The sequence below is a fragment of the Cyphomyrmex costatus genome, unplaced genomic scaffold (genome assembly GCF_001594065.2).
Source record: "Cyphomyrmex costatus isolate MS0001 unplaced genomic scaffold, Ccosl1.0 scaffold398, whole genome shotgun sequence".
NCBI classification, from domain to species: domain Eukaryota; kingdom Metazoa; phylum Arthropoda; class Insecta; order Hymenoptera; family Formicidae; genus Cyphomyrmex; species Cyphomyrmex costatus.
Window position 1 is genome coordinate 510,296 of NW_017278185.1, and position 22,526 is coordinate 532,821.

The 22,526-nt window shown below is 31.7% G+C and overlaps 2 protein-coding genes across 2 annotated transcripts; both read right to left on the reverse strand.

Annotated features, from left to right (window-relative positions):
- Positions 1-3,223: 3,223 nt before the first annotated feature.
- Positions 3,224-8,714, reverse strand: LOC108776977 (EF-hand domain-containing family member C2). Its single transcript, XM_018543749.1, has 14 exons — positions 8,503-8,714; positions 8,145-8,309; positions 7,712-7,862; positions 7,317-7,540; positions 6,953-7,195; positions 6,356-6,582; positions 6,096-6,287; positions 5,880-6,022; positions 5,422-5,618; positions 5,139-5,278; positions 4,950-5,063; positions 4,134-4,313; positions 3,956-4,058; positions 3,224-3,506 (listed from the first exon to the last, which is right to left on the reverse strand). Exons 1-14 carry the CDS (start codon positions 8,554-8,556, stop codon positions 3,357-3,359), a joined length of 2,283 nt encoding a protein of 760 aa, XP_018399251.1. The 5' UTR covers positions 8,557-8,714; the 3' UTR covers positions 3,224-3,356.
- Positions 8,715-10,189: 1,475 nt separating this feature from the next.
- On the reverse strand, positions 10,190-22,405 carry Esyt2 (extended synaptotagmin-like protein 2). The gene is made up of 17 exons (XM_018543700.1): positions 22,270-22,405; positions 18,227-18,629; positions 17,956-18,096; positions 17,767-17,843; positions 17,628-17,694; positions 17,409-17,554; positions 17,178-17,298; positions 16,927-17,097; positions 16,280-16,365; positions 13,126-13,174; positions 12,612-12,701; positions 12,456-12,542; positions 12,227-12,385; positions 11,987-12,139; positions 11,792-11,915; positions 11,275-11,560; positions 10,190-11,182 (listed from the first exon to the last, which is right to left on the reverse strand). Exons 2-17 carry the CDS (start codon positions 18,566-18,568, stop codon positions 10,855-10,857), a joined length of 2,427 nt encoding a protein of 808 aa, XP_018399202.1. The 5' UTR covers positions 18,569-18,629; positions 22,270-22,405; the 3' UTR covers positions 10,190-10,854.
- Positions 22,406-22,526: the final 121 nt, after the last annotated feature.

A 22,526-nucleotide genomic window follows, 5' to 3' on the forward strand; every position in this document is an offset into this window, starting at 1 on the left:
TATTTTACACTATTACGAAAAATATAATAAACATAGGGTGGACAAACGAAAATAATGGGTGGACAAACGTGGACAAACAGTGGACAAACGAATGCAATAATGATTTTACCAATATTCGCATTTAAGTTGCCATCTTCACAAAGCAGCTCTCTGAAGTTGAAATCTCTAAATACGAATATTGATAAAATCATTATTGCATTCGTTTGTCCACTGTTTGTCCACGTTTGTCCACCCATTATTTTCGTTTGTCCACCCTACGCTTATTATATTTTTCGTAATAGTGTAAAATAACCACTTGGGGGTGTTACAATTTTTTTTGTGTATAACTTTTATTTGGATGGTGGACAAACGAAAATAACGGGTGGATAAACGTGGAAAAACAGTGGACAAACGAATGCAATAATGATTTTACCAATATTCGCATTTATCATAAGGTGCCAACTTCACAATGCAGCTCTGTGAAGTTGAAATCACTAAATTGTAGAAAAAGTGACGTGTTGACTATTTCTATAATTTTCAACGGCAGTTCTCGTTATTTCTCACAGAGTTCTATGCAATGCAATCATTTATAAGTAGAGTTCCGGCCTCTACATATTTTTAATCAATTTTTTAATACTTGAGTTCAGCACGACACTTGTAGAGAATATAAATGATTGCAATGCATAGAACTCTGTGAGAACTAACGAGAACTGCCGTTAAAACTGATAGAAATAGTCAGCACGTCACTTTTTCTACAATTTAGTGATTTCAACTTCACAGAGCTGCATTGTGAAGTTGGCACCTTAAATGCGAATATTGGTAAAATTATTATTGCATTCGTTTCTCCACTGTTTGTCCACGTTTGACCACCCGTTATTTTCGTTTGTCCACCATCCAAAAAAAGTTATACACCAAAAAAGTTGTAACATCCCCAAATGGTTATTTTTTACTATTACGAAAAATGTATTAAGCATAGGGTGGACAAACGAAAATAATGGGTGGACAAACGTGGACAAACAGTGGACAAACGAATGCAATAATGATTTTATCAATATTCGTATTTAGAGATTTCAACTTCAGAGAGCTGCTTTGTGAAGATGGCAACTTAAATGCGAATATTGGTAAAATCATTATTGCATTCGTTTGTCCACTGTTTATCCACGTTTGTCCACCCATTATTTTCGTTTATCCACCCTGAAATCACTAAATTGTAGAAAAAGTGACGTGCTGATTATTTCTATCAGTTTCAACAGCAGTTCTCGTTAGTTCTCACAGATTTCTATGCAATGCAATCATTTATAAGCAGAGTTCCTGCCTCTACATATTTTTAATCAATTTTTTAATTTTGTCCCCTCCCCCATTATTAGAAGTTTTACATATATTCAAATGATAATTGTAAAAAAACCATTTAAAAGCAAATATTGATCGATATCTACTAAACACATTTGTGACAACATCATTAGAATAAAACATAATTTTTTTTCGAATTTTCTTTAAAGAAAAAAAATTTCTGTAACGTGTAAAATTATTAGTTTTTTATCGATTCCATGCATACAGTATACGTGTCGTATTTTTCTACAATCGTTGGTTTAAAAATACACGCATGACTTTAATAATTATACATACATTGGTTTAATATGTTTATTAATAATTTTACTTATTTCAGAAAAAATGACAAAAAAAGGATAAAAAAACCACAGGATTTGGAACAGGGAATCTCCAGCGTACTGATCTCGCACCATACGCTCGATACCACACAGAGCTCTTGCAACACTCTTTTACGAATAGGGTACATAAACTGCTCGGAAAAGCGTAAACAATTAATATCTCGTAAACTATCGTGTTTTGACATGATTTATGCTGTTGTAGATTAATGAGAGGGTTATATGATTACTAAAATTTATTAAAACTAATATGTTATCTAGAATGTGCTTTTGTCTCTTATATTGATATAGGCCGAGCAACCGAGATCGCTGAGAAAGCATTTGCGGTCGCTTGAAGCAAGCTATTAGAGCGACAAGGACGAACGTCTCGCTATCTCGCTCACTTGGTTCGCCGTGCCGGCCGTTGAAGGCTGCCAAACGAAAAAGACGGACATAGCGAGAGAGCGGGCTTTGTTTGTTTTCTAGCGTTCAAAAATCTATAAAAAACCGCCTTATCCGATTAAAAAAAACATTTTATTGTAAATTAATATTATATTTGTGGCTTTAGCACCAAATCCATATATCGACACTACGATTTTATCGACAGTGTCGAAAATGTGATACGTAGTTCACATTTATAAAAATGATGTTGGTGCCGCTAGCGTACGGTGGCTTTCGCCTATCACGCGAAAAAGGCCGCCATGGCCTCTCTCAGGTTTCTCTCTGGTTATGCTTATGCACAGTTAAGCGGGGAGCACAGACTTTTGCATAACGCATAAACCATATACATAAAGAATTTGATTGGTCCATTGACTCATGCATCAGAAAATGGGCCAATGAAATTCCTTATGCACATGCTTTATGCGTTATGCAAAAGTCTGTGCTCCCCGCTTTAGGGTGCAGTCACATGGAGTCAGAAATAACGGAACGGAACATTGATAGAAAAGAGATAGAACAATCCTATCTCTTTTCTATCAATGTTCCGTTCTCATTCCGTTCCGCCATTTCTTTCTCCATCGGGACGCACCCTTATGCATTTCATCTGTGATAGGCCATTCCGCGAAAAAGTGCAATTGTTCGTGCAGAGTGTAGACGCCATTGCGCCGTTTCAAAATTTTGAAATCGCAGTTACTGAGAGATGCGTCGTGCTAGTTGCGCAGATTCGAATCGTTTCACGTTTTTCACGATCAAGGGACGTCTTCCACTTTGACGGATCGTCCAAAAGTGTTCTGCGAAATACGCATCACGACGCAAATGTTGCCGACTACAAAGTTGACGATTCAAGCTCCTCCGAAGCTCTGAAAAACCTCTTCGCGCCCACGTCATATACAGCCTCTTTGGACCGCGCCATCGTTCTCTCGCCGAGAAACTTCATTGAGATTGTAACAAGCATCCTCATGACCAGGTATGGGTATAACGCACGTATTGGTTATTAGTTTCAGTGCGCAGTTATGTTTTCTACAACATTGGAGTGTATATAAACTTTATAGATGCATGTAAAAACTGGCGACAACCGCCATTTGGAGATTTTGCGGCCACTAGTTTACGAGCGCAGAAATTTTTATTGCGTCTCTATATATCGCCTAATATCGATGGCAAAACTGAAATATTAATACTAATAAGAATACTAATATGTAATAGGAATGCATATATGCGTTTCGAGAGATTACTATATTGTTATTGTTATCGAGATTGGAAAATATTTTCGCACGATGATTTTGATCGCGAGAATGCTCAGTGTGTCAATGCGAGTTCCGTTTCCGTATTGCTATTATTCTCTGTCACGTCTTCTTCTGTCTTTATGTCTAAATCCTTAATAAACTCGCACCAATTTATTCCCCCACCGCAGTCCGGCTCTCTCTCGGATGCCCACCAAAGTGCCGTCTGCAAAAAAAAAAAAAAACGAATAGTTATATGCCTCAGGAGATTTATCTCCATCTTTATATTTAAATTTTTCTTTTTTATCCAGTTTTTCATTGAAAAGTAAAATAATAAAGCTTAACTAGCACAAATACAATTTTCGAAAATACCAGAAAATATATTATAATAAAATATCAAAGAACATTTTTAAGACTGTTTTCAATATAAAAATATTATATAATATAAAAATATATCTCGTGAATAATGTAATAAAATATACGGAAAAAATGTATTAACAGTATGAGTCTAATTGAAAATAATCTTGTTAATCTAGTATTAATGAAACAAATATACATCAATTTTAATTTGAATAAAATATCATTTGTTTTATTAGTACTATTATTATATGTCAATTAGATTAATGCAACGTTGTTTCTTTTTCTGCACAGAAATGTAACAATGAATCAACATACTTTCATGTTCACGGGTGCAGTAGGTGGCAGGGGATCGATTTTGACGTTCATGAACCGCAACAAGTCGTTGTAGTCGATTGTACCGTCTTCAGCTTTATGCAAGCTTACAGGAATCGTAATATGTTAAAATCGATATCAAATGAAATGCCTTTAAGTCGTAAATTTTGTCCAAACTTACTGATCCAGCATGGAATTCAACAATTCCACGTCAACGGGAATCCTGCAACCGCGCAGAATCGTATACAGAGATTCCCGAGGTAGAAATCCAGTTCTATTTTCATCCCAATGATGTAAATCCTCCTGTAAACGATCAAGATCGTGCCATAGAAATCGGTGTAATTCCATGTGCAGCAGACATCTAAAAATAATAATCGATTTCATTAATTACTGCACTAATTATCAATTACTAACATTTTCTTAATTGTGTGCTCTTTCTAACTTTTAACTAGTTATAACAAAAAAATTATTAATGCTCTAACAACGGAAAACACGTAAGAATTATCGATGGAAATAAAAAATTTAATCACATAAGAATTATAAATTCTTCGCGTTTTATGATGTATCTACTATTTACAATTCAGAAAAATAACAAGTCTTAACTTATGTTTCTAAAGTTTTAGATCAAAGAAATTTTATAGAATATATAAATCAAGACTTGTCATTTCTTTGAAATGTCGGCAGTAGATAATAAAAACGTGAAGGATTTATATAAGATTCTTATATTTAAATTATTAATTTACATCAGTATTCTTACATCATTTCTACTGTAATAATAATAATAATCTTTCTTCTTGTTCACGATACTCAAAATTAATACTTCAAGATCTTGAATGCGGGAAGAATTAATCATTGACAGTCACATTGATCATAACTGGCTTAAATTATTTAATTAAAACAAATTATGATTTGTTAGATTTTTCTTTATTCAAAGTATCGCAGCGATTTCTAGCAGTACGGATACTATATATGGTTTCAGATTAAGATATTCACATACCTCACATACTCTCTCGATCGGTGTTCTATCTTCTCGTGAGATGAATAATGTCGAGCAATTGTGATCATTTCGTGTTCAGTTATCTTGTCCCCTATATATTGACGTAATGCCTTCCTGCAAATATAATTTTAGTTTTAATAAACACGGAGGTGATGCGGGGATAGAAGTATATAAATATTTTACACTCACTTGAGCTTTTCATATTCTAAACTTCGAGTATCGTCTTCGGTGTCTTTATGCGGGGCGTACTGTTGAATAAACTCTTTGTAAACAGGCTGTAAATTCTCTCGAAGTTTCTCCATTATCAATTTCTTGTTCGCTTTAGGAAACTGCGAAGAAAGTTATTCCTTCCTCAGTATCGCATACGTAAACAAGTCAAGCTTAGATAATCGTAATTTTATTGCAACATTTGGATAAAACTTTTTTATGAAAGGACTATAATTTGTTTGTCGGATGAAATGTAGAAACGCACCAAGTCGCAGTGTAACTCCATATAACGGAGGGCATAAACATCTGCAGACATAATTTCAAAATGAAAGTCGTACAGGTTTAAGCGTGCTCCTATATAAAAATCGTGTGATTTGTAGTATTCCGGTTTCTTGCTTGTGAAAATATCTTGACCAGGTAATATTATCGGCATCCGTTTTTGAAATAAGGATCTCTGAAAGCCTGATTTAATTTTGCTACATTTTAATGTTGTTCTAATATTTTATTTCTCACTCTTCAATTTATTCATTATATACTTTAATTTATTTAATATATTATGCAATATTTATGCGATACATTTACTACTGCTATTATAACAGCCTATAATTAATCTTCACTTAAAAAAAATTATCAAATTATACTTTTCAATGTTACGATATATTAGGAATAAATCTCTTATGAATATAATTTTTTTTTCAAATTTCTTGAATATTATGGATATACCTGAGTTTCGCTTCGCCAATTCAAAGATAGATATCGTATCGTCCATGAGGAATACTCTTATAATGAATTGTCTTTCTTCAAATTCTGGGATTTTTGATATCATTTTCGCTCGAAATCTCAAGACATGGCTATTAAAGCCCTGTCTGAAACGACAACAAGGAATAGAATCAAATAAGGAAAGAAGTTAGTTTTTGAAACATGTTGCTCGCGACTCACTTGTCGTGATACAGAAACTTGATGAAGTCTGATTTAGGCGGTTTCGGCATTACCGTAAGACAGTTTCCGAGAGAATCCTCATAAGATCCGAAACCATTGTAGGGTGGTATGTACCTCTCGATTTTCTGGTATATTTCGTCGCCTTTTCGAGGCCTCGTTAGAGGTGTAAAGTCGTCCAAGCCGTACTTCCTTCTAAAGATTATTAAAGAAATATATAGATCAAGCTCTGATAAGGATACAAAAATATTGTGTTAATTTACCGATAATATTCCTTGGTAAAAGCATCCATGTTTGTGATGATGACTCTTCTCCCGAAAACGTTTACCTCCGCACCGATGCCTAACTCATTGTCTTTGTAATAATCGGCAGATATCTTGCCGGTATCTAAAGAATCCACCATGTAATAGCTTTGCCTTGCATTCTCGCCTAATACATTCAGAACCGTGAAACGATTTTCCGTACCAATTGGTTGCAAGCCACTATAAAACTGAAAAGGCAATTTTGAAATATATGTAGAAAATTAGATTATTGAAATATAGATTATTGAAACAGTGACACATATAATTTTACGGTAATACATCATTCAATGTGATAGCAAAGTTTCTAACATAGCAAATTGATGATCGTCGATGAAATCTGTGAAAAAAATCATCTTTGTCTGACGTCTATTTCTATCAGTATAGATTAATCCTAGTTTGACTTACTCTCTTTACCTTTTCCTAATTTTTGAAACAAGAAAAGGATAAAAAGTAAGTAGTAGCTTCTCGTTTTAAGAATTAAAAAAAAAAATGAAGAGTAAGTTAAACCGAGAGATTAAAGTTAATCCACATTAATAGAAATGAATAAAAGTATTATACCTTCGGTATTTTCATCCTTTTAACGAACATTGGACCAGAATCTCGACCAGCGTTTGGTGGTACATTCTCTTTGATCTCCATTGTATTATCAGAGAGATAATAATGCAGTTCAAGATCATGGATAACACCGTGAAGGTTCTCGGTATCGTCCCAGTATCCGTAAAATCGCAGCACTTGCTTATCGTACTTTAAAAAATTCCCGAGAGTATCCACCATGCGATTAGGCTTTTTTGGAAATACCTCCTGCGATATTACGTCATAATATAAATTTTGTATAATCAAATGTTAAGAGTATCTGCGATGAAAATTTATTAGGCGTGATTTTACGTTGACATACGTTTTATTTGCGTTATTCTGTACTTACAGCTTTTCGAATTTCATTATACGGATCCTTCGGTATATCAATCGGATCGGGCACTGGTATTCCCATGCGATTAAGGAATTGCCTCGTGAATTTGTCACAATCTACGATTTTATACACTCGCCCGTATATCTCGGGTTCCTTGCCAACATTTAAGTCGAGTATATCGTAATATCTGTACTTCACTGGATCGGGAATCGGTATCCTTTGGCGTCTGACCAAAACACCTTCCATATCGAAAATTAATACAATTGCAGTACATATCATTTTACATCAATAATAATTAAAAACGCCTATTCCTGCTTCGTTTTTTCTTCTAAGGTAAAAGCGTAATAAGATGCAAAAAATAAAATGTCATGCCGCTAAGTGAATTACGAAAATGAAATGCACCGTTGAACCTTGCTCAAGACCACTATTGTCCACGGACGGCTCTACGATTTTCATCGTTCCATCTTCTAGGAAAAAGCTTATGTTCACCAGGCGAATGTGGAAAGCCGTTTTCCATTTCTCTTGTACAGTCTCTTGGAAAAACGCTTTGAACATGAGTCTCTAAAAAGTGCAATTAAAATAATTAGAATTAATTATAGTCAATTTGCAGCGTTTGAGAAAAAATATCTTTCTAAATTTTATCCACACATTTTACAGTTATTATCTAGAATATTATGATGAAGAAATTTTGTAAAAAGTATTATATAGAATTTCATTTTATTCATTCATATAACGTTTTATTATAATTATTATATAAAACATCAAGTTAACGGAAATCCTTAAAAGGTGTATAAAATTTCATGAGCCTCAATTTTAATGAAGCTCATTTATTGTCAATCATACTTGGCCATCATATGTAAGCCACGACGGCATTTCTGGCTCCTCCCCTCGTGGATAAATGGACGAATAACGGCTATACGCTTTCGTATCCGCTTTCTCAGATAAATAATAAACTCCATTGTGTATCTTGTCGAAGAGCTGGCTTTTGTGAAATCTTGTTCTACCGAGCTGCCAGACATATTTATGATGTAAATCTTTCTCTTTTTGTGCGCACTAATATTTCATATTGCGCCTATATTTTACATTAACGTGAGCTATACTTCAATACGTTTATGCTTTTTAACATAATAGTGTTAGTAATAACGTGAAATCTTGACGATACCGTGCGTCACTATTATGTCATGAATACAAAATTACTCACATTTTTGTCGACGCTAAATCCTGGGAGACAAGGTAACATCGATGCCCGTTGCATACTGATAAAAATTCTATCAATTCACAGTTAAATTATTACTTGAATTATAAATTCGTTGCAAATGGCGCAAAGAGAATACACGCTTGATATAAAAACTTCGTACTGTGAGAATGTTACTGATAATGAACGATACCATATTCACATTATATCACTGAGTTTCCTTGGTGACCGTTGGATCTATACGGTAATACGCGGGGAAAAATGCAAGACTATTTTTTACGAAAAGATAGCAGCTTCTTATCTGATTTCCGATGTAGAGACTTCAGTTACAATAGATTAATTCATATAATATTTTAAACTAATATTTTCGATAAATGTTACGATAACAGATATGTAGAAGTATCGTTTTAAAAATTAACTATATAATGCAATTGGAATTGTCATATTAGTATACAAAGTAACGAACGTTGACAATGCACATAATATTTATTGTTCTCAACAATTTGTGACACTATTGACGAAGTCGTCCGTCACAAAATATAGATACATAGATATATTATTTATGTGTGTATATATGTATGTACAGCCTTGATTATAAATATAGAGCACTTTCAATTTATTGTATTTCCTTGGAAAAGATAGTAATAAAAGTGTCAAACGAAAATTAATAAAATATTAAAATTGTTATATAAAAATAAATATTATTTTTTAATAAAGCTGTTTTTTAATATTTTTGTTAAATATAGAATGTTTATATCAATTCGTGGAGATGCTTTATATTTATGGCCATGGCTGTGTAATGTAGCAAAATCTTCAATACAAATGTAAAGCGCATATATAACAATTTGATTTTCAAGAGTGCCATATTAAAAACATACTGATGTATCAATGTGTATCTTATAAAATATGAATTATTTAAATATTAGTATATTTACCCGGAAAAAATGTTTCATATATAATTATATTATATGAAATTATATATAAACATGACATTTTATGTACAATTATATATAATTATACATAAAATATGTCTATATATATAAAATTTTTTCCTGGGATCCATTTAATTGCTTGTGCAATTAGTAAATGCATTATTTAACTTTATTAGTAACCAAACAGTATTGGAACATAATAAAGAAAAGAACATGGAACACAACATCGCAAAAACATTAACTTACGTAACTAATTTTCATAAGCATATAAATTAATTATGCGTTATATATGTATGTATTACATTATTATACACTTCTCAAAAAATGGCCTTTTTACTTCAACGTTGAATAACTCGGTGAAAAAAAATCGTACAGAGCTCAACAAAAAAGTAAATTGAAGGTAAAGATTCACTCTTTCGAAAGCTGTAAACCGCAATTGTGCACAATTTTTACTTGGCTCCGTGAAACTTGGCAAATTTTGTAAAAAATTCTTAGGTTTGACACACTTTTATTTATGATTGTGCAACTTCACGAAATATCAGTAAGACCTTTTTTTGAAGTAGACGTCTGAAAAGTAGAGATTTCAAGCTTTAAAATGCTTTTTTAAACATCTCGATACGATGATTTTTGACGAAGTTATTCTATCTCAAAGTTTGCCTATTTTTGCAGGGTGGAACAAGTGATCCTTTAATTTTGTTGAGAAGTGTATTATTCAGATCATTCAATAATAGTGTCTGCACATAATTGTACATTTTATGCAACTTCATCGTACAAACATAAAATACAAAATATATTATATATCAGGTGTGCGGATCAGCATTAAAGCAAGAGAAATTTTCAATTCCTTTACGCGAATATATTTAATCATTTATGTATATTCTTGCAAGTTATCTCATTCATTGAGACTTACGAATATATAATATTATAATATGCATCGAATACCAAATGAATCCTTTAATTAAACGGCCAGCGTTTAACCATTTTAGGCACATTTTGAGAAACAAGATAACAACATATATGAAACCTTTGAATTTCGATCTTTTCGCGCGTATGTCATATTAAAATATTTTATTGTATATAGAAAATTTGAAATTACTAAATTAGCTACCAAGCCAACTCGCCCCTGCTTTACCGCTGCAGCAACATATATCAGATCATTTCATGCCATTAGGCGCGCGTAAGTACGAATCTCTTTAAATAATATCTTTTATCGTTTCTCGCAAGACGTCTAGCGTCTCGCATAGCACCACGTATTAACTTACCTTAATAAATTGTCAATTTAACAATAATGGTCAACGGAATATAGAGGTAATTATAACATTTGAGACTTTCATCGTTTGTAAAAATTATTAAGTGGGAATTTAAGCGGTTGTTTCGTCACGCAAACGCACAAACGCTCGAATCCCCACTTACTTTTTCTTTTTTTCTAGTCTTTGATTTCCGGTTGTAAGTCGTACCAACTGGTGACTGTCTTCGAAATGTTGATTTCGCTCAATTTCAAGTGAACCTGTCCCATTACGTTGCTTCCGGTAGACAGCCAACCCTTTTGTGTGCATACAGACACTTCTAGTACTCGTGTATTTAAATCTCCCTGCGAGACCACATATTCGAATTGCTCGTCGAACTGGGGATTACAGTTATCCTTGATCACAGCAGTTTTGCGCTTCGTTTCCTTGTGTTTGTCCGGCAAAACATATAATTTTACATATGGATCTGGTATATTGTGTGGATCGTTTTGGGGAAGCGGCAGATTACTGCAACATAACATTTGTACATGACAGAGATGTCAACATCAAGCCAATTGTAATGAATACGAGATGTATTTGGTTAATTGAGATTAACTTACGCAACTCTGTGTACGAAGATACTGAGTTTCTGTCTCTGCGTGCTGTATCGTATAGTCAATTGTATTCTTCCTAATTTTGCTTCGCCCGAGGACGACGTAATACTCAGATTTCTATGGATAAGCCGAGGGCTTTCGGTAAAAGAGGACGGAGCGCTGGTGCTAACTATTAATTCTTCTTCCACCGCTGTTGCTTCCTCAGGCAAAAGTGCTCCGGCGGATCCAGTACTGCGAGTTTGACTAATGACTGATTCTTTCGAAGGCTGTTTTTTAAGAGGGCTCGGTGGTACTATAAGAAAGTAGTATATCTCAACTTTCGTACACGGAAAAAGATGATGTATTAATAACATTAGCCAACAGCAATCTAATTAAAAATAAGCTTATTTATTCAGTGACAGTATTAATGACACAAATATAGTTTTATTAAAACAAGAGCATGATGTAATTTCATTAACATTGTTAAATTAACAAATTATTTTGCTGGATCGAAAAACGTGAAATTTGACACAATTCCACTTACCACTAGAAGAAAATACATTACTAATGGTAGATTCCTGACGTTCGATTCGTTTATTCAATTCATTGATGTCATGATCATCTTCGTCTTCCTCGGAAGTGGGTTCAGGCTGCTCATATTTCAATATCTGTAAAACAAATTGTTTTACTCACTGGCACAAAGAGTTCCCTTAAATGCGTATATAAAATGTCCTGTTACATTTAATGCCATTGATAGTACAAGCTTGCTTTCCACTTCGGCCTTTTGCAAATCATACGGTTGTTGCATCACCTCAAGATTACTCTTCTCCAAAAGTAGGGAAAGATTATAGCTCATTTCCCCAACTGTCATGGCAGTTTTCTCGTCTATAATCTAACAAGAAGAAAACGTACAATTATTTGTTGAATAATGATAAATCTTATATCTCATATTATTTGAAAGAGAAAATTTGCAAAATACCTTTATGTGTAAAACTCCAGTTTCAGGATTACTAACTAAAAAAGTAAATCCTCGTTCCCATACAGGATCGCAAGAACGTGGTACAGTGGCTGTCCTTTCTTTCTTTCCACCGACACTTGCTTCCAAGTAAACATCGGGTTGTTTATTTCCTCGAATACACTACGAGTATAATGACGTTCGAAATTTTATTAGGTAACTTTCGCTTTTTTACATATCACGATGTACATACTGGTAAATTTTTAGCAGAATCAACATAGAGTATGAGAAGGGCTGTACTCATCGATGTGACTCTAAGTTCCTGAGTTTCCACTAAAGCCTGCACAAAAGTTATCAATTAAAGATCGTATATTCAAATATATGAATACAAACGTTTTCTGGTACTTACAGCTCTTAAATCGGCAGAATCTTTTGAAAATTGTAGCCACGTTAATCGCAAATGAACCATACCGTGCTTTGCTTGTTCCAAAGAGACCCACTATAAAATAAGAAATAAAAAAATCAATTAATAGTAATAAAAAAAGATTTCACAAAAAATGAGAACAAATCTATGGTATGTACAACCAGACATTCCTTGCACAAAAATAAATCAAAAGTACAGAATAAATCTTTTCCATTTAAAGTTTTGTTTTCGAAAAAATCAAGTTTGAACATTACAAAAATACGCGTGCACTTTGAAGATGGCATCACGAATGGCAATTGAAGAAAATGAGGTAAATATATAATAGTTAAATTTCATTTATTTATTAAGAAAGAAATGATTTATAACAAAGCCTCAAACACAGAAAAAGTTTATTCTGTACTTCCGATTTATTTATGTACAAGAAATCAATCTCCCGTCCAATTATACTATAATAGGTTTGTCTTGATTCTGTATAATATATAATACATTTCATACTTACCGTATCGATCGTACCCTTTTTCTTTACTCGATTAACTTCGATAGTGGCCCTGTCAGAATACAAAATAATAGGTGTTTTCAAAACTCTTAAATTATACATAATAAATATTCATTAAATTTTCAAGTGTAAATAATTATTTCGATAAAGTTTAGATATGTGCTTTTTGCAATGATGTGATGATAGCAGCATGACTATTAAATTTATAAGAGAAACATCTCGATCTGTGATTGGAATATGCAAAATCTGTGATACAATTTGCATTTAGGAAGCTTCCATGCAGCATATTATTTCTACTGTATTTCTGATTTTGTCAAATAATATAAAAATATTATTGTTATATACGTTTATAAAACTGCATGCAACATTCCATAGCATTATTTCATTGCGTAAATAAAATAGACTTCTCAATATTCGCTTAATACGTAACGAGAGTAATGTGGTGACATGAATTCAGAATTATTTTTAATTCCGAATTGCAATTGGCACGACTATTTTACAATATTTTTCATATATCATATTTTTTATTATCTCTGAGTAAACGACATGCACATCACAAATATGTGATGAATGTTTACGTTTGAAATACTTTTAAGTGTGCCGTAGTATTTCAGAGGTAATTCATATAATAAGAAAAATGCAGTCTTTCAAGCATAATCTAAGAGTCAGTGGCAGAGTATTCGCATAATTTACATTCTGTACAAGTCTCTTAAAATACATTATTACTCTGATCTGAGATTGGTGTATTTGCTACATTCAGGAATACCTGCCAAGTGGATCATCTTGAGCAGCGTTGTCTTTGTCAAAGAGCTGGGCAACCACCGTGTTGTAAGCTCCCAAGCCCTCTTCCACTATAAACTGTCACCACATAGTCTATTTTAGTTGCCTTTCTTATTAAACAAAGTCACCTAATCACTCTGATTAATTAACTAACAGAAAAGACCAAACCATTAATCATACGATAATTTTTGTTATAAAAAAGGTATCAAACAACAGCAAATTATTTCATTTAATTATAATTATTTAACAACAAATGAAATTTACACAGACTATTAATAGATACATTAAAAAATTAGGAATATAGAAAAAATTTTAAAGAAAATTAAAAAGTAATATAGCTCTGAAAAGTTATAAAACGTTTATTTTATTTTAAAAAAATAAAAAAAATGTAGGTATAAACTAGAAAATTTTCGTGCAACGCGCGTTTAACAAGCTATAATATTTGCAGCATTAGTGAAATAAATCCTTTAAAATAGTGATAGGTAAAAGAGATTATTTTACTATTTACATAGATAACGTACTACAAAGACATTGTACCACAAAGACATTGTACTACAAAGACAAATATCACGTGACTAAACAACATGCTTAAAATGTAACATCCAAATCTGTCTATATATTTTTGTTAATAATGAAAACATTATCTCATTCAAGTATAATATTACTACCTGCCAAGGAAATCATCATATTGTACCCCTGGGACATTGGGATCCCAATCCCAAAGAGATACCACAGCTTCTTGCATATTGCATGAACTGATCATAGCCTGTATGTTAATATCATATTGTATAACAAATATAAAAGTGACAGGTTTTCTTATGGCAATTATACAGGGTGTAACTAAAAAAATGTATAGGAATATATCATGAAATACAGAACAAGAATCCAAGTAGAAAAGTTCTGAATCATTTTTTGATCTGAACTCTTAGTTCGTTGTTACACGATGATTGAAGTTAGCGAATTAGCGCCCGAGTATAAAAGGAAACAAGAACGTAGCAAGGCGGAATGGAGCTGACGAATTCGCGGCGGGAAAACGACGATGAGTACACGGAGAAAATTTTATATTGAGTTTTAATACAATTTTAAATTACATTTTACTATATTTTGTATTTTCGGATGGACCCTCACAACAATATTCCGACATAACTTTTACTGTGATAATACTAATTTTATCACATAAATGAAATATTTTTTTATTAAATCCAGTGCTTAAGCCATGGAAAGAATTAACTTTTACTATGGTACGCAAATAATATTTGCTATATATATTTTTTATCTTTATAATACTAACTTTTATTCAACAAGGTGTAATTTTGTAGTAAACATTTTTTACTATAAAAAAGAGTAAAAATTACTTTATATTATTATTAAAAAAAAATTGGTTATATCATTTAAACTTATAATTGCACGATGGTCTGCAGCTTCTACCACATTATAATAATTTTAAATATAAAATTGTCTCCGTGTAGCGAAGCGGTTGTAATTAACATCGTATAACAACGAAACTAAAAGCTTACATCAAAAAATAACTCAGAACTTTTCTACTTGGATTCTTGTCCTGTAGCTCATGGTATGCTCCATGTACGTCTTTTTAGTTACACCCTGTATATCATCATATAGTTTATTGTACTGCTTATTATTTTTCTTTTGGTGCTTTACATTGCTGTACCATATAAATATCAAATGTGTGCCAAGTATATGTATTATGAATCTCATAGACCGGGGTATTCATAGTCAGTTCTTATTTGAAGACTGTCTTAAGTAATGTCTTAAGACGCGAATGCAGCCCTTTGATTGGTTCGTGACATCTTAAGACTGACGATTTTGAATATAAGAATTGACTATGAATACTGGCCAATAAACATGATATGTACAGAATTTAATCTGAACAATGATTGCAATATTTATATTTCACAACATGACGATTTTATTTTTTATGTATCCAATACAGAGTGTTAGTAAGGAAAATTAATAATATAAAGTTAAAAAAACCCCAACATGCACCCATATATCACTCAACAATACTCAGACTAACAACATAAATATTATCACACATTAGCATTATGACATCATGCAACAAAAGCTTTTCCACAGAAGCTTTTCCATAGAAGCTTTTCCCATAGATCAATAAAATAAATCGAATTAATTGTTATAATTCTTATCGGTTTAAATCGAATGAATTTAATAAATAATTTCATTTGACTTACATATTAATTGTAATAAAAATTGTACACGCGATAAACACAATAAGAAATAATTTTGTTATATATATATATTATAGAATTTCTAATTTTGAATATTCGTCCCTGTGTAATGATATGAAATCTGGAATGAATAATGAAATAAGAAAAATCCATAATGTTATATATAACTATACCTTCCAAGACTTTCATCGCCCTTTGTGTCATCATAGTCCCACAGCAGTACAGTCAGTTGTTGCGCGATGGCTGAAGTCACGGCACACTAATCCCATATAATATATTGCACATCACATACACACATACATACCAACTTATAAAATTAAATTATATTAACATAGAAAGATTAAAATGTATTCTAATTGCAGTCCGGGAAAGGCAACATTAACCACTACTACGAGTAACAGGAAATAGGAAATATAATCGTGGAAAAATATGTTTGCGGTTGATTAGAATTTATATGTATATGTAAATTATGTGAGAAAGCAGAGTTGATTATTTAGAGACCTCTAGATCAGCAATGTATTATAAATATTTATAAATATTATATAAAATATACTTATCCACAAGAAAATTAAATGCAAGAGAGTGGTATATCTCATTTATATCATCAACTAAATGGAGTAACATGAAGGGCAATAGACTGTCTGTAGGAAGTTCTTAGAATAGTTTATTTTGTAAATTGTTAAAATAGTTTTCTTACCACATATATGGAAGACCTTGTGTTGTATCATTTTTAAAAAATTATATATCGATAAATTACGATAAAGCACATGCATTAAACGTTGTTTAAGAATTTGTTTTGTTTAATAAATATCATACGTACCTCGCACCAATAGTCCCATTTTGGATTAACAGTATTGTCAATTGTTTTCGTTCTGAATTCCTGGGCACCAACATTTATAACGGCATACGGATCAGACTTGCCCTTACCTAGCATTCCAATATCTTTTTTCATCAGATGCTTTGCTTCTACAACATGAATTCTTAGAACACCCTAAAATAAAAAAATTACAATGTTAATTATAAAAAAAAGAGTAAGAATATAACATACAAAAACATTTCTGCAGAACTTACTTCAGGTTCGGGTATTTTTAGAGACTCCATAGGTATTTCTTCGCTTAAGGGTATAATTATTTTGTTTGGCAATACAAGTATGGCTGATATCTGTTCAACGATTGTCTTTCTTAAAATTTCACTGAAAAATGCATCATGCTTTTGTTTGGTATTCTTATGTTCAATTAATAATACTAATTACTTGTTATATCAGTTTTAGAAAGAAAGATTTTTATATAAAAAAATTCATACTTGAATCCAGGTAGATCTAATACATCAGCCACTCCTACTAAATTGAAGTTAATAGTAGGAACATTCAAGTAGAATATTTGTACACCTCCTATTAACGGTATCATGGGCAGCATAGGTTTCATAACAACGCGCACTAAACCATGTATCTGAAATTTTTTATGTTTTTATTAAAAACTGCAGAAAATTTTCATAATTGTTATTGGCCTTTAATATACTTACTTGAAAATCTTTAATACCACCTTTGATGTTTCCAACGAAAAAGGTAATATCACAGTCACCAGCATACCTATAAAAAATAATCGTTGAAATAGATGATTTTCAGATATTAATATATTTTACAAAAGATTAGAGTACACACATAATGTCTGCGTCTAAGATGATTTCATTTCTTGAGGTATTTTTATCATATACTTTGATCCCATAAATTTTTGGTGGCTGTAAAAAATCATTTTACACAGATTTTAGAAAGTGTAAAAATTATAAAATAGAAATATACACACAAAAAAGAAATGCTGCGTAATTTTTAAGAGAATTGAAATAAACTCACAATGCGACCTAGAACTAGCCGGTCAAATTGGAAACCTTTAATTTTATATTCAGTTAGTTTTTCAACAATCGACGGTTCTATAGTTTGCTTACACAGCTGACGGACAAACTGATTCATACTTGGCCAAACCTTATATAAGATCTGAAAGTGTAGGATATAAAATTATAATAATTATTATTGAAAAATATTTTTCTTTGAAACTGTTAAGTAGTTTAATATCTATATTTTATAAAAAATAATTTCTAGAATATAACACGAGAAAAATTCATACTCTGTTTAGCCATTCGGCTCTATCAAAGTCCGGAAAATACACCCATGAGGGTAATTCATTCATTCGACTGATGATTAATTCTTTTTCTTTAGCTAGAACACTAGCTTGTGCTGTAATCGTTCTTAATTCGTTGTCCCTTTTCCGTTCTGCTTTCCATACGGAAAACGCGATTGGCGCGATCAACCAAGCTATGCTGTAGTTGAAGTATCCCCATCCCCAGATAATACCAGCCGCCGCCAGTTTAGTCAGAAACGATATAGTTAGCGAGCTGACGTTCATATACGGCCAAGTAATTGGTTTGGAATCTTTATTAGGAGTATTATTTTCTGATTCCCCTTCCATTGTCTTAAAGTTCCTATTCTCAAATCTTATATCGAATATTATCAATCAGATCTTGATTTTTCTGCAAATGATAAATGCGCAAACATTTTTATTGTGAAGTAATTTAAGGTGTTTTAGTACACAATTTTACGAATAAATTACATTTTCGAAAAGCTCAGACAACATATGTAGATAATATATTAAGTTATAATAAATTAAATCACCATTTAATTTCTTATTAATAGAACAAATAGCATGACATAAATCAATTATGTGCATTTGTTGGTTCTCATTAACATCCATTAGCATAACTAAAGTAATCAAGTCAAGATCTCGTAGGTGCCAAGCTTAAATGGATTTTACTTTGAAATTGCTCGACTGCGTAGTCGCTAGAGTATCTATGCGCGCATTAGATCATATCAACGTAATTCGCGGTGACCTTTAAGATCAAGAGAGGACATAAAATTTGATGGTTGGACCAATGCAGCAACCTTGATACGTGACACATCAAGCACGATAAATTTATGTATCCTCTGCAACCAAAATAAGAAACACACGTCGATAATTTTTATTGCAATACGGAATTAAGAATACTTGAAATATGTACAATACGAGGCACAGTGAAACTTTTCTGTTTTCGCTCATATATATATACATGTATTTTTAATGATAATTGAAAACAAGATTTATGTAACATACTATAATTTCAAAACCAAGTTTTTGAAATCTATTACATTAATATATATATATATATATAGATATTTAATTTAATAAATTCTGAAGTTGCTGTGAATATGATAGATTTTTTGTGCAAGTTTTTGGAAAAATTATTTTAAAGTTTTCTATTAATTAATTCTATATAACACATTTTAAGTTTTTACAAATCCGTATACCGAAACATTAAAAATACGGATAGAATAAGAATATATTGTCGTGTAAAATATTGCTGTTATAAGCCAATCAATCAATAAACACTATTTGCAGAGTAATATTGTAAAGCGTTAAATGGCTCTGCAAAATTTTGTCTATTATCGTATTTAATATTGTGTTTACATTTTTAAAAAATATTATTTGTTATTTCTTTTCGAGATTATTATAATATATACATCAACTTCTTCATGAATTTCTTATTGTTTCTTTATCGTATGTCTTAACAAAATTGATAAGTAAATCTTGGAAGAATTCCGAGACTTCTGTAGGTACACGTCATATATACAACGTTGCATAAAATGACCAATCTAATTCTCATCTTTAAAACAATACGGTAAACATAAATTACCGTACAGCGACATGCGTGCATAAAAGTTATTAAAGTTGATAAACGTGAGAAATGAATTATTTTTTAGCTGCATTTTAATTATCCACGACGACCAAGTCATATCTCGTGTTTTCTGTAGGGAAATGTCGTATGAAGAATGATTCATAACGATAAGATAACATTTATGAGCTTTTATAATTGTTGACAAAAGTGTAACCCACGCACTTATGTGACCATTATGAAAATCAATTATCCATATACGAAGGAGTAGAACTGGCCGCATTCTGCTCTCGTTTCTCATGGAACAGCCGTTTATTCAAAATCTAAACATAGCTCAATCTTGTGCAGCAAAATGTGCAGATTACAGTACGGTTCATTTTAGTATGCATATTTAAAAATATTCATAGAAGCCTGTAACCGAGAATTAAAAGACGACAGAAATTGAAATTGTCACATTCGTGACATTAAGTATGATAAATTAAATTCCAAAATAAAAAAATGACACAAAAACTTTACTTTTGTTTTCAGAACACATTTTAAAAGAAATATAATTTTAAAAGAGCGAAAGAAGAATGCTTAATAAAACGGTAATATTGAACTTTTCCTACAAAAAACTTTATGATGGAAAAATTTCATAAATATTTCAATAAAAATTAGTTTCTGCTAATTAGTTCTATGTATAGCATGTTCATAAATCCCTCTGTACTGACAAAAAAAACGAAACCAGAAATAAGAATATAAGAACTATATTAAATTGCAATACTTATGAAGTGTTGTTGCAATAAGTCATAGATATTATATACAATTGTTTGTATACTTCCGCAATTATTAGATATCATTTACAAAAAAATATAAAGCGTTAAGAATTGATTGCAAAATTTTTCTTATAGCGAATTTTTTTAATCACATATAAATTATAGTCTATTTTTTTATCGATAAACTTTCTGAACTGATGCACATCGGTGTGGAATAAACTGATATAAAACACAATAGTTTGTTTCACTCTTCAACTTATTGCACCGTGTGCACCAGTTTGAAAAGTTCTTCAATAAAGAACAGGCCTCATATTAGTGCATTATATTAAAAGTTGCTATACATCGAAATAGTATCCTACTAAAAAAAATTGTGTCATAAAATGAAATAATGAAATCACGTAATTAAAATGTGTAAATTATGTAACGAATTGTTCCAAATCAATACGTAATTTTTTAAAATCATGTAATTTGAAAAGTTACACGGTAATATGTTTTTTTCTATTTCTATCATTTAATTATTTAAAATTCGATAACTATAAAATCATATAACAGACGAAATTATTTCTAATATATCATGTAATTTTCAAATTATGTAATTTTAAAAAATCATGTACTGTGATTTAGGACAATTCGTTACGTGATTTACTTGTTTTAATTATATGATTTCGTTATTTAATTTTACATGTGATTTATTTCGATAGAGTTTAAAGTTAAATATAAAATTATATAAATATTTTAAATAAATATCTAATAATATTACGTTATTTAACAGAATATACATGTATTATTTCATTCAAAGTTGATTAAGTTATATATATATATATATATATGTCACAGTATTTAAATATTTTATATAAAGCAGTCTTTAATGTAAACTAGTGCAGTTCGAGTCCGAATTCATAATTACAGAAAAAGTTTTTACATGGAAAAAATGTTGCAGCATTGGCCAATAATAGTTTAATTGAAAATAATCTTATTAATTCAATAGTTGTAATAATGAAACAAAAATATGCTCTTGTTTTAAATAAAATGTTTTTTGTTTCATTAACTCTGTTATTGAATAATAAACAGTATAATTATATTGCTATTGGCTTAATGCTACTAATACATTTTTTTTCTGTCTAGAAGAAAAGTGTTACATAAAAAATGTTTAGAAACTTTCGTCAAAGAAACACGGGATTTCATAAGAAAAAGCTGCAGATATACGAGATCAAGTTTTTGAAATAATTTCAATAATATATCGGCATGAAATATGTATAGGATTTACATCTGCATTTATCCGCATTTATGACTAAAGTTAGAAACACGATACGTAACATTATGTATTGTATTAAAAACACAAATTAATGCAAATAAATGCAACGAATATACCTCCTCGCTAAATCGACCGAGTACATGAGACAGAATTAAAACCACAATATCTGCACATATTTTATTAATATTATCATAACAGAGAGATTCTCACTCGTGTCTCAGAGGTCAAGCTTATATATTGTTAGCCCTTCGACTCTCACAGGCCTCAAAGTGGCCGACACCCTGCTATCGAGTACACGTCAATATAGCTATGTCTTGCATGCTGTAAAGCTTCGTTTCAGGAAAATTTAATCAATTAATAGGATTAATGCGTTTAGGCATCGCGCGACAATCAGACAACGAGCGTGCAGTGTCAGCTTCGTTTGCAGTAATTCTAAGCAATCGGTCTCTTATACTTGCAGCATCGATGTGTGCGTATTCCGTCCAGTTCTGTGTTCTCTCCTTGTTTTTTTTTTAGCGGTGATGACAACGCGCGTACACGCGCACAATTGCGGGTCACCGTGGCCGAACACCAAACTGTGCTGTCGTCAGCGGCTGCCAGCAGTGCCAGCACTGTAGTACTGTTGACTGACGAGTCGTCGCCGCGCCGCCGCGCGTTCGACCAATCAATTGACGTCGGAGCCGCGCGAAGTGCGCCGCGAGGCGGCGAGTT

What these genes read in the sequence shown, in the direction of transcription:
- LOC108776977 (XM_018543749.1), bottom strand. Translation starts at nt 8,556, where the DNA reads ATGCAACGGGCATCGATGTTACCTTGTCTCCCAGGATTTAGCGTCGAC. An exon ending in AAAGGATGAAAATACCGAAG is followed by an intron (nt 6,583 to 6,952) that starts GTATAATACTTT and finishes TTGCCTTTTCAG; the next exon opens with TTTTATAGTGGCTTGCAACC. An exon ending in TTTACCAAGGAATATTATCG is followed by an intron (nt 6,288 to 6,355) that starts GTAAATTAACAC and finishes AATAATCTTTAG; the next exon opens with AAGGAAGTACGGCTTGGACG.
- Esyt2 (XM_018543700.1), bottom strand. Translation starts at nt 18,568, where the DNA reads ATGGAAGGGGAATCAGAAAATAATACTCCTAATAAAGATTCCAAACCA. An exon ending in AATGGGACTATTGGTGCGAG is followed by an intron (nt 16,366 to 16,926) that starts GTACGTATGATA and finishes ATATGGGATTAG; the next exon opens with TGTGCCGTGACTTCAGCCAT. An exon ending in TAATGTATTTTCTTCTAGTG is followed by an intron (nt 11,561 to 11,791) that starts GTAAGTGGAATT and finishes ACTTTCTTATAG; the next exon opens with TACCACCGAGCCCTCTTAAA.